The 13,108-nt window shown below is 40.9% G+C and overlaps 1 protein-coding gene across 8 annotated transcripts in view; it reads left to right on the top strand.

Annotated features, from left to right (window-relative positions):
- Positions 1-13,108, top strand: part of BMPR1B (bone morphogenetic protein receptor type 1B) — a 362,086-nt gene that overhangs the window by 241,310 nt on the left and 107,668 nt on the right. For all 8 annotated transcript variants that reach the window (XR_012904029.2, XM_075929627.2, XM_075929626.2 and 5 more), the window contains one exon: positions 3,829-4,022. Coding sequence is in view for 7 of the 8 variants with exons in the window: in XM_075929627.2 (XP_075785742.1) it covers positions 3,950-4,022 (73 nt within the window). In the remaining variant the exon portion in view is untranslated. The remainder of the gene's footprint in view (positions 1-3,828; positions 4,023-13,108) is intronic.

Below are 13,108 nucleotides of genomic sequence, written 5' to 3'. Positions count from 1 at the left end.
TTTTAGCCACAAAAAGAATCAGTCCTTCCCTAATGATACACTAAAAATCTCTATGACTTTTAATTATTCAAAAAGGGAATAGGCAAGGGTGGTCTAGTGCTTAATGGTGCTTGGAAACATTAAAAAAATGGGGGTGAGGGCTTTCAGGCAGGCTATTCATCATAGCCCTCCACCTCTCTGAACTTTTCTGTTTTCCTTATTTCTGCATCTTTGATCTTGTTGCTCAGTCAGGCAGTCCGGCTACCTCAAACCCCTCCCAAAAGGTTGCTAGTAGAGCTCAGCTGGCCAGTGCAACCCCATCTGTGGCTCAGCCTTGCTGCTTCAGGTAAGGTTGTTTCAGCCATAGCTTGGCAGCCCAAGATTCCTCTGAGTTGATATCTATGCCTTAGTGCCAACATGACTTAAACATTGATCTTCGGGATACATGCTCCTTCTAGTCTGCATAAGGAACTCCTTTTGATGTTAGTGGAGTTGGGGTGAAATGTGTCCCCTTGGATTCTGAAATATTTAAATGAGCTTCTCCCTCTTTGGTAGCTGTCTTTCAGATTGATTCACAGCTATACATACCTCTGGGCTGCATGGCTGCATTTGAAGCATGTTATGCTAATGAGAGTACAGTGCTATAGCTCCCATGCTTCATTCCCTTCCCTCTCACACAACATCCTCTTCACTTTCAAAAACTTGTATATACTGCTGACTACGGGTTGACTCCCTTCCCCACCCATCCCTGAATCCTCTCCATCTTCCCCATGTTCTTCTAACCCAAGAAGTTAATATAGAATAGCTCAAGTCATTCCTCTTATGGGCAGTGCACCAGTCTTGAACTTGAATCTCCCCTTTCATCTGGGCACTCACTGTTCGACTGGGCTGTTTTGTAGACATTTGGTGAAGGATGTGATATGTTCAAGACTGAGTTGGCTTGCTTTTTTTTAAATAAACAAGCTTAAAATGTCAGTAGTTAATGAACCATTATTCCCAGCTCTATTTGTGAATGATGTGTATAAGCCCTGGATAGAAACTTTAGTGATGCCTTTGAAGCAAACTGCACATGCACATGCACACACACACGGAGGTAGGATCATGTTTTTCCCAGGAAATATGGTGTAAAATGTGGAGCAAATCTCAGAACAGTCAGTCATGAGGCACAACCATAACTGTCCTTTTATTTCTGCACTTTCCAATTCTATATGAAGGAAAATGATGGGAATAGCTGGAATACAGGCAGTCCCTGGGTTACGTACAAGATAGGGACTGTAGGTTTGTTCTTAAGTTGAATTTGTACGTAAGTCGAAACTGGCGTCCAGATTCAGCCGCTGCTGAAACTGACCAGCGGCTGACTACAGGAAGCCCGAGGCAGAGTTTCTCTGCCCTGGGCTTCCTGGAATCAGCCGCTGATCAGTTTCAACAGCGGCTGAATCTGGACGCCTGGAACAGAGCAGCTGGGGCGCTGCAGGGTTGGTCCCCGCAGCGCCGAGGTGTGGCGCTGCGGGGACCAACCCGGCAACACCCCAACTGCTCTACCCCAGGTGTCCCCAAGTCAGCTGCTGCTGAAACTGATCAGCAGCTGATTCCAGGAAGCCCAGTGCAGAGCAACTCTGCCTCGGGCTTCCTGTAGTCAGCCGCTGGCCAGTTTCGGCAGCGGCTGACTTGGGGACGCCTGGGGCAGAGCAGCTGGGGTGCTGCTGGGTTGGTCCAGTAGCGCTGCTCCTCGGCGCTACTGGACCAACCCAGCAGCACCCCAGCTGCTCTGCCCCAGGCGTCCTGATTCAGCCGCTGCTGAAACTGACCAGCAGCGGCTGAATCAAGACGCCTGCGGCAGAGCAGCTGGGGGGGTACTGCCGGGTTGGTCCAGTAGTGCCGAGGAGCGGCGCTGCGGGACCAACCCAGCAGCGCCCCAGCTGCTCTACCACAGGCGTCCGCGAGAAAAGCCTGGTCTGCTGGGGGGGGGGGGCGCACTAGCTTCGCGCCCCCCCCCCCCCATAGCAGACCAGGGAGACGTGGGCGGTGGGACTGCCGGACGCGCCGCGGTCCCGCCGCTCGCATTCTCCGCGGCTTTGCTCCGCGTCTCCCTGGTCTGCTGGGGTGAGAAAAGCCCCATTCGTAAGTACGGATCCGACATAAGTCAGATCCGCATAACTCGAGGACTGCCTGTACCCTGTTGATATAATGTAGCTAGTCACTAAAGAATTAAAATAAAAATACAAGGACAGAAAAAGTAAATACAATGTAGTGGGATTCCACTGATTCAGATTAATGTCTGGAAAGCAGACACTTTTTTTTTTTAAATTGGCCAGCAGGGGTCTTTTCTGTTAGCAGTGGAATATATTTGTCTTACACTAAGTAGCACTTCATTGCTTTGTTGTTGATTATTTGTATAGTGGTGGTGCCTTGGAGTCCTAATATTGGATCTAAGTTCCAGTTTGCTAGGTGATGTGCAAAAATTCAACAAAATATGGTCCCTGCCCCCAAAGAGTTTCTGTGGGATGACTTGTGGAATAAGGTGCTATTCAAGTCTGGTGATAGGATCTGACCCTTCGAGATCAGTAGAAAAATTTAATGTGGGCATTGTCAGGTCTTAAGTGTACAAAGACTACAGAAGAAAGGCAAGGCTAATGCGCCACACAACGTACTTTGCTCATTTATTTAGATAATTATAATATATTTTAAATATTAATGACAAGACCTCAATATCTATTACTAACTGTACAGTACTGTAAGATATTTGGAAAAATATTTGACCAGTAGGAGCCCTGATTAGAGTACTTAGCTATTAATCTTTGCTTAGAGATGGTGAGAGATGATCAATTAATTTGGTGTGTATGCATTAGTGAAGTCCTGTTACAGTCTCTTTTCAATACTTAGTGTTTTTATTGAATTTTATTCAGAAATTAAGATCACAAACTTTCAATATTTGATACCATAATATTGGTTGTTTGTACATCTGCTTCCTGTTTCCATTTACCAAAACCAGGCAGCAGGTCATTAGTGGGTGTAATCTGTTAATTGTCGCAATAAAAAACCCAAATAATCTGAAATAAAACTTTGAATAAAAATGGAGACCGCAGTAATTTAGAACTCTGACATATAGAGTAGCCTAGTAGTTCTGTCAGAGTACAAAAAGCATGTATTGTAACTGTGGCCAATGGCAAACAGTTGAGAAATGTAATTAAATCTATATGCATTTATAATTAATGTACTTACAGTAGTTTCATATAATTTATATAAATTTAAAGGAATCCAGTTACATCAGGAATCTAATGACCTTTAAAAGATCTGTTTATAGCAATATTTCTATAAATCATTGCTCATACGCGGGGGGAGGGGGAGTTTATTTTGAATAACACAGTGTGCAGAGCCAGACTATTTCTTATCTTTCTTAGCTGTTTTCTATTATTGCTTCAGAGCAATCCTTATTTCTCTCTTAATGTTGGAAGTGCACAGGAAAATGCTGGTGTGACTTTAAAAAAAAACAGCTGAAGGCAGAGCTCTTTTTATAAAGCAAACAATTTATACATAGTTTGGCAAGAGGGGTTTGTGTACATCTAATTGAAAAAATGTAATGCAAACTTCATGTGAATTTTCAGGGTGTTATTTTTTTGTATGTGTAAAGTGTGTAAAGTAAAGAGGGAGTTAAAGACTCCGGCTGCAGCTTCTAAGTTTACACAAATCCCTGTGTGGGCAGTCAATCCATGTTCCTGTCTCAGGAATCCACTCCAGCTTGGGATCCTTGCTGCCCTTTTGTTGTCTTCCCCACGAGGTGATCAATTGATGTCTATGTGGTGACAGAACCAGTTTGTAACAGGCTTGTCTTTCATATTCTCATCTCAGGCTTGCTGGCAGGCTTGTCTGAGGATCTGACGGAGACGAAGCAAAAGACTATTGGTGAAATAAGAAAAGAAAAAGAAGCAGAAGAACACGGGCAAATCAGAATCACTACTGCCCTGCAGCAATGGGTTGGCTGGAAGAATCAAACTGGCAGCTTCACATTTCTTTGATCGTGCTACTCTCCGTGCACGCCAGGGGTAAGAAGAAAAAGCGTCTGCAGTGTAATGACGACAGGGTGATGAACTGAAAGATAATCGGTAGCTGTTCAATTTTATTACGAAAGGAAAAGTTTAGCATGGAGAATCGCAGCTTAAAAGTTTCCAAGTCACAGTGCAGTCTGTGGAAGTATAGTATTTTAGCTGTCTATATGGCATATGTGAATATTATGCCTGAATTGGAAACTGAATTTCAAAGGATAGTTGAGGACAGAGAGGTCCAGTAGTTACAGAGAGATACAATAGAAACTTTTTTGGGGGGCAAGGGGACTACCATTGTCTAAATTACTTTCTAATTTGATTTAGCCCTGAATATGCAATTGATGCTCTCAATAGACACAGTTTGTAGAATCAACCAACATGTTTAGGGATGCAGTGCATATCTGCTCCAATTGATGTTTTCTGTTAGTTTGAATGCAACATTTGAGAAATGTGTTGCACAGGTAAAACAAAGATTTTTTTTAAAACAAATGCATTAAATTAAAACAGTAGCATTATTAAATGAAGCACTGTATATTTTTCTTTGAACATTTCACAATGTTAAGAGTGTATTCTTTTACTTAATTCAATTTAACAGCAAGGATTTATCATTAACCAAAGATTAGGAAATATATTTTTCTTTTGAATAAGATGAATGACAGCTTTTGTATTTTTACTTTTGAAAGGCAAAAATGAAAAACATGGCTAATTATAGTAGTTTACTATTTTACCAGTCAAAAGCATAATAAACAGAAATTGTAATAAGGGAGAATTATGAATGACATCAGAAACACAATAGCATTATAAATTGTAGAGTGTGAGATAAGGAAGCTACATGAGTTTCATGTGTTTACAATACCACTTCATATGAAATCAAGTGCAATAATTGGGAGGATTTTTTTAATAGCTGAAAATGTGCTTACAGTAACTTGCTTTATATACATAATGTCACTCTTTATAAAATTAATACCATCTTTCAAGAGACTTTTTTTGAAGTAATATGCTTTCAGAAAAGATGGCAAATAATGTTATGAAATAGTCTTGATCGTTTTCCTTTGGTTGGTTGTTTTCATCATATGGCAGTTAGCTAGCAAGCGGTCTATCACATCTAAAAAGAAAAATAAATATTCACAGTAAGGAAGGTTTTTCTTGCTTCCCGTATATTAGTCATTTCCATTTATTAAACAGTTAAACTTTCTGTGACCTCACCTACAGCCCTTCAGTTTTGGACATGTGATTTGTTTTGTGTTTTGATGCCTTAGAGAATCTTACTCTGGCTTTCTAATAGGACATGATACAGTTAAACCTAATGCCCAAAAGAAACAATAGTAGCACCCTTGTATAGACAGTTTGCACTCAACGATGTAATAGGTGCTAAGAAGGTAGCAATTAGTAGGAGAAAATTAACTTCATGAGTCTGCACTGAGCTCAAATAAAACTTTGGATCCCAACACTCTGAACTATGGTGCATTTCAGCCCCTGCCCCCACTTTCCTTATTAACAACTATCTCGAAATATGGTTCTTAACTTAGGGTACGTCTGCACAGCAATTTTTTTCGGAATAACCGACATTATTCCAAAATAACGTAGTTCACGTCTGCACTACAGTTATTTCAACATAATGTCAAAATAATGTCGAGCTGGAGGACTTCTTACTCCAACTCCCGTTGCCCTCATTTTACAAGGAGTAAGGGAAGTTGGAAGAAGAGTGCTCTTTCTCAGACTTCCTGCTGTGTAGACAGCACCAAAAGCCGAAATAAGCAATTTCAACTTAAGCTATGCAATTATTGTAGCTCAAGTTGCACATCTTATTTCTGCTTTAGCTATGTAGATGTGCCCTTAGTGATTTGTCCCCTTCTTCAGTTTATATTGGGGCAATTATTTATGAGACAGAGCAGCTATCTTACTGCTAAAAATTCTGCATAATAATTGAGTAAATCTTGTAGACTTAGGGTTGCAAGCTTCAAAATCCAGTTCTGTATCTTGGTTAAAAGCGCTGAGTTAAAACTGTTCATCCAGTATAGAACCTGAGTAAGGTTGTGTCTGATGTTTTATTTTTTCTCAATTATTTTAAAATTTTGGGGATAGAAATACAAATTGCTCCTTTATTCTTTATTTCTGATGACCTCTTGGAAAAAATAAGGGTTTTTTGAGTTACTCATAAGTATAGGAGGTTTGTTTTTTCTAAAAAAGCAAGCATTTAACTTTACTGAAGCAGTCCCTAATAGTTTTTGGTTACATGGACCATATTTTAGGGCCAGATCCTTGGCCATTCTATAAAAGACACACAGAATCTTCAAGGAAAACATGTATTCTAAATACATGCATCTGTAGGGACACAAACAGATAATAGAGAAACTTGCAGTGAGTTGGTGAAAGATATGCACACCATTTTTCAGCCACAGACGCTCCAGTTTGCCCTTCTCACTAGGGCATTTCAAATGTTTAAAAATTAGTGAAAAAGAAAATAAAAATATGGAATCATTCAGCTTATCAATAACATAATTACAATGGACTTAAATTGCAACAAAGGTGGTTTAGCTTGGATTAGCAAAAGCTTCCAAACTATCTGGGTGGTTAAACACTGGAATAAATTACCTAGGGAGGTTGTGGAATCTCCATCACTGGAGATTTTTAAGAGCAGGTTAGAAAAACATCTCTTGGGGACTGTCTAGATAATATTGAATCCTGCCATGAATGCAGGGGACTGGACTAGATGTTCTCTTAAGTTCCATTCCAGTCCTATGATTCTACGTTTGAAGGAGACCACCTCATACCATAGTCTCAAACACAACTAACATTGTCTCCACGTCTTGCCAGATAAGGCTCAAATGCTGTCTTCACTGGTGATACACATGCAATATTTGTAGCGATTAGTAGCCAGCAGCTTGTTTAACTCATGGCATCTTGCTGTCTCAGGCCAGGTTGGTTGTTAGAGGACTGTTTGGCTGTTAGCTTTCCTCTGAGCAAAAGCAGCATGCCTTGGGGTAGCTTTTTTTTATCAGTGAGTGCTCATGTCATGCTCATTACAGCAAGTTCACTCACCTACCAAACTTCTCACCACAAACCTATTGAATGGTCAAAACCACACCTAAGTTATACCTTGGTGCATATTCTCCTTTACATATCATAGGTGCTGACATATTGCATATTGTGATGTCATTGGACCTATTCTTCTGTGTAGCAATGCCTTCCTGTCTTTACTTCTTGTACACTTGTGCTGCCAATATTTAGACTTTACTGCCATGTCTCTTTATTACTTAAACATTGTATTGTCTGTGCCTAAAATATTCAGACCTGGGTGCCCGAAATTAGTCTCTTTAATATAAATGTAATTACCTAGGCATGTGAACTTATTTTCATCTGTGCGGAGCACCCATAAATTTCACATGGTTTTTTTCCTAATTAGTTGTTTAAATATGGATTCAAGGGTTTAAGTTCAGTCCCCCATGTATGAACATTGCCCTCTTCCTTTAAATGTGGAAGCTAAGGCTACTGTAGCAATGAACAGGGTCTTTCATGTGGGCTGGGCTGTCCCCAGATCTTTAACAAATTGAAAATATGAGAGGCTATTTGGCAACATATTTTAAAGAAGTTTATAGAAGTAAGGAATGTATGATAAAGAATATACTTTTATCTTGCATTGTGGTAGCCCTGGTCTCACATCAGGGACTGTTGTGCTAGGTATCGTCCAACCAGAGAACAAAAACAGCATAGTCTAAAAGTACCTCTGTTTTAGTTGGAGTTGTGATTGCAGTTCACATAGGCACCCACCCACTAGCTCTAGTTTAGCTGTGGAGAGGGGAGCAAAATTAGTGATGACATTAGTGCATGGATTGGTAATGTGTTTACCCACAGTTCTGAGTGGACTTGCAGAGCCTTTGCTAAAGCCTGTGCTGCCATATCTTCACTGCTATTTTTAGCTGTGCTAGATAAATTAATTCTTGAGTATGCCAGTGTGAACTGCAACAACACCTCTATTTGCACCATACACATAGCCTAAGGGGAAAGCAATTCTGCATCTGGATGGTGAAGAGTTTTTCCCTGCCAATCTTGGGTTTTGTCCAATCTAATTTGACATCTCAAGAGATGGTGCTTCAACTGCTTCCCTTGCAAGATTGTCCTGTAGTCTAATAGTTGTCAATATTAGCTAGTCTCATTTTGCCCACTGTTGCTAATTTCAGAAGCAGTTGTGCCATGGATCTAATAGCAGACTTGTCCCGTTAGGGTTGCTTGATTTATTTTATTTAGTAATGCAATGCACTGTAAAATAAAATAATCCATTTTGAAGCACTAGGAAGAGGAGAATGTGATCAGGAATAGTCAACATGAATTCACCAAGGGCAAGTCATGCCTGATCAATCTGTTTAGCTTCTGTGATGAGGTAACTGACTCTGTGGCTATGGGGACGTAAGTAGATGTGATATACCTTGACTTCAGCAAAGCTTTTGATATGGTCTCCTGCAATATTCTTGCCAGCAAGTTAAGGGAACATGGATTGGATAAATGTACTATAAGATGGATAGAAAGCTGGCTAGATTGTCGGGTCCAACGTTTAGTGATCAATGGCTCGATGTCAGGTTGGCAGTCGGCTTCAAGCGGAGTGCCCCAAGGATCGGTTCTAGGGCCGGTTTTGTTCAACATCTTTGTTAATTACCTAGATGAGGGGATGGATTGCACCGTCAGCAAATTTGCAGATGACACTAAGCTAGGGGGAGATGTAGATACCTTTGAGGGCAGGGATAGGGTCCAGTGTGACCTAGACAGATTAGAGGATTGGGCCAGAAGAAATCTGATGAGCTTCAACAAGGACAAGTGCAGAGTTCTGCACTTGGGACGGAAGAATCCCAAGCATTGTTACAGGCTGGGGACTGACTGGCTAAGTAGCAGTTCTGCAGAAAAGGACCTGGGGATTACAGTGGATGAGAAGCTGGATATGAGTCAACAGTGTGCCCTTGTAGCCAAGAAGGTTAATGACGTATTAGGGTGCATTAGAAGGAGTATTGCCAGCAGATCTAGAGAAGTGATTATTCTCCTTTATTTGGCACTGGTGAGACCACATCTGGAGTACTGTCAGTTTCTGGGCCCCTTCACTACAGAAAGGATGTGGATGCATTGGAAAGGGTCCAATGGAGGGCAACCAAAATGATTAGGGGGCTGGAGCACATGACCTATCAGGAGAGGCTAAGGGCCTTGGACTTATTTAGTCTGCAGAAGAGAAGGGTGGGGGCAGGGGATTTGATAGCAGCCTTCAATTTTCTGAAGGTAGGTTCCAGAGAGGAAGGAGAGAGACTGTTCTCAGTAGTGACGGATGGCAGAACAAGGAGCAGTGGTCTCAAGTTACAGTGGGGGATGTCTAGGTTAGATATTAGGAAAAACTATTTCACCAGGAGCGTGGTGAAGTACTGGAATGGGTTACCTAGGGAGGTGGTGGAATCTCCATCCCTAGAGGTTTTTAAGTCTCAGCTTGACAAAGCCCTGGCTGGGATGATTTTGTTGGGATGGTCCTGCTTTGGGCAGGGAGCTGGACTCGATAGCCTCCTGAGGTCTCTTCCAGCCCTATGATTCTATGATAAGGTACAGAGAGCCAAAATGTCATCTTGAATTAGAAGGGAAAGTGGCTCATCAAATCAAATTGGAGAACTTGTTTTCCAGAATTTGTACTCTGTACTATTTAAAATTTGTATTAAAATCTTTCATAGACCTGTTTGAGAGGACGTTTTAACCTCAGGAGTCTGTTTGAGAGGATGTTTTAACCTCAGGAGCCTGCTTGGCAAGAATTTTTCATTTTTCAGAAAGAGACTTAGGAAACTAAATGAATTTGGTCATTGAAAATTCAAGAATGTAAATTGAGCACCCAACTATTCTAATTGGACACCAAGAGGAGAAAATATTTACTGAGCTGTATGAAGGGAACTAAGAGATTGTTCTGCAAAGGGAAAAATAATGAAGAGTCTTCTCTTCGCCATGGCTTTGTATTTTGGAAAAAGTGCAGACCACCCAGTAATTCTAACAAAGCTGTTACAAGAAATAACTACAGTGGAGGCTGAGTTTTTAGATATGTTATGGACTACAGAGTGGCTCCATGTGGAGAAGGCAATACGTAGTTGAAGTGACTCAGGAACAGACTGAAAAGCTGATCGTGACTCTATTGTGGTGTTCTCTGTGCGCCAGAGGATGAGGTACCTTGCATCACTCCAGTAGGCACAGTCTGTTATACACACACAAACACCCAGCACACTGAGGGAGGGGAGCCCAACCTCTAAGCGCTACCACACCCACCCACTCACATGGAGTATACGGAAAATAGTGGCTCTCAGAGGCTTTTTTATCCATGCTAATGCCTGTGATGATGATACTCTGCATAAGAGCCTAAAGCAGTGGTGCCTTACTTCTCTGCACAGGCATTCACGAGATGCCACACTCTGGTCCTGAATCGTTTTTTGGAAGCCATGGAGAAATTGGGAGCTGGATTGCTTTTAAAAATGAATTAAAATGAATTTAGTGATTGTGAAAAATGTGGGATTGAAGTCCAGGAGACAGGTGTGTTGTAGGCTCTGGCAGTCCAGGCTTTTTTGCCTCTGCATTGTTCCCTGTTGGTAGGTCCTGTGGTTTGAAGGGGACCATCTTTAGGATGCAGAGTTCTGTACTGCATATGTGTTAAACCAGAGATTTCAGTTAGGGAACCAGTTGTTAATTACAACAGCAATCTGGTGACTATATAAACCTGATGCAAAAAAATTCCTTAGTATAAACTTATCATGCAGTTCATTGCCTGAGAGATTTATCAGGCGGTGCCATACTTCAGTCTGATCCAAGAAACTCATGTTCACCTGCTGGCCTAGATGTTGTCTGGCGAAGTTCCAGACCTTCTTTTCCCAAACTGTAATATTTGCTCATAGCGAGTGTATTGTAAAACTGCCCTGTTTAAAACCCAGAAACTCTTAGTCATGATATACAAGTCAACTTGGTTCAGTAATCTGAAAACTGAAGGATGAATCAAGGAACATGAGGATAATTGGTCCCTAGAATATATTGCTTTAGAAGTACATGTGTAGTATATTTATATGACATGCATTTAAAGTAATAATTTTAAAGTGTAAAATGATCCTGGTTACCATATGGCAAAATATACTAGAAGTTTGAACAGTTAAGGCTGACACAGCTGTTTAATGCATAACCATGGTTGTGTGTTTAAGAGTTTTATACTACAGCAATTATGTGGCATTCCCGGCTATTAATCTCCAGCTATTAATCGGCAGTAAAAGCTACTTGTGGTGAGCATCACAGATGCTCGAAATCTGATCTCCACTGCACTTTATGTGGGGTGGGGGGGGGGAGGGACAAGGAATGGTAAAAAAGGAATGGTAAAAAAAAAATTTGTCTCAACATTTTGTACTTTTTCCTTCCTTCCTCTATTTCTCCCTCCCTCTCCCTTCCTTTAAATATAGATATTATTCTGAAAACAGTTCATTGTAGACAATACAATGGCATACTTGTGGGACTTTTTTCATTGTCACAATGAAATTTTCCACATGAAACATTAGTAGAAGCAAATTTTGATATTTAGGCTAATTCAATATGGCTAGTATGAAATGTTTTAATTATGATTAAGTCAATGAATGTAATGTCTGTTGTTTTGTGCTAATTTCTAACTATAGCATTTGGATATGTTACTTTAAGAATTGTATTGATGTGATTTTATTCTGTTGCTTCAGTTCTTCAGAATTTTTTTTCAGTATAAACTTCTATGCTGTTCAGGTTTCAGAATGTTTCTATCATCTATCATAAACTGAACAAACAAATGAGTAAAAACAATTCTTTCCTTTTTTCTCCATAGTGCATAATTTCTTTAGCTGCTTTGTGATACCAGTTACTACATAGCAGGGGAAGGAAACTTTTTTTGGTGTTGGGGGCTGCTGACCCACAGAAAAATCAGTCGTGGACTGAACACAAGTGAGAAAAACAAACAAACAAAAAACCCTCACTGACGTGGCTGCCAACTAAAAAGGAAGAAGACACTCACCATATTACCCTTGCACACCAGAGCCTGGGGTGGGGGTCAGCCTAGTAGATTGTGTGCTCCAGCACCATGGTGAACCAGTTGAATGGGCTGGAGCGCCAGCATGGTCTCCCTAATGCTCGGGGCAGGAGCTGAGCCTTGGGGCCCAGATCCAGACAAGCTTGGGGGCTTGATGGTTCCTCACCTTTCCTATATACCTTATCAGAAAACTTCCAGGAATCCCAACTCCACTTGTGTAGATTTGATTTGTTTAGTGCTTTTCCACCTTTTGGGGCCCAGAAATAAGGGAGCAGGGGAATACTCTAAAATAAGGGACACAAGAGAAGTACTAATAGAGGAACCCATAAATGCAGTGTTAAAAACCCAGACTATTTTTTGTGTGTGCACAGTCATAGTCAAATAGTTAGGTCTTTAAATTAAAAGAATTAGATACATTAGTATTTGTGTATAACAAATTGTGAGTTTAAGAAAAAGATGGTTCCGTTTAAACTCATGAACTTTAGGTATGTCTACTCGAATAAAATATCTGCAACTCGTTCACGGCTGGCCTGGGTCAGCTGGCGTGGGCTTGTAGGGCTTGGGATGTGGAACTCAAAAGTTCTGTAGACCTGGGCTTAACAACCTCTGCCCATAGTGGAATCATAGAGTTTGGACTTCAGCCTGAACCCAAATGACCACACAGGAATTTTACTGCCTTACAGCCTGAACCACGTGACTCCAGCTGACCCAGGCTACCTGCAGGAGTGCAATTGCTGTGTGGAGATATATTTTAAGACTAGAAAGGACCAGCTCTTCTACTTAGTAGCTGAATGACTTTGGACAATTCATGTGTTGTCTCTCTCCTTCCTACTGGTATTATGAGGCTTAATTCATGTTTGCGTCATATTTGGCAGTTCTTGAATGAAAGCTGCAATAAAGTGAAAAATATTGTTATAAATAATGGTTGCCATTTTATTTCTTAGTTTTGAGGTGTTCTTTGGATTGCAACACAAATCACATTGGTAGTTGTAAGTCTGTCACTTGCATCAAAAGGCCATTTTATTCCTGGCTAGATGAAGTAACCTCA

This window comes from Pelodiscus sinensis, chromosome 4 (assembly GCF_052426305.1).
Source record: "Pelodiscus sinensis isolate ZL-2025 chromosome 4, ASM5242630v1, whole genome shotgun sequence".
NCBI classification, from domain to species: Eukaryota; Metazoa; Chordata; order Testudines; family Trionychidae; genus Pelodiscus; species Pelodiscus sinensis.
Note: the sequence above shows the minus strand (reverse complement) of the source record. Positions and strands in the feature narration are given on the sequence as shown.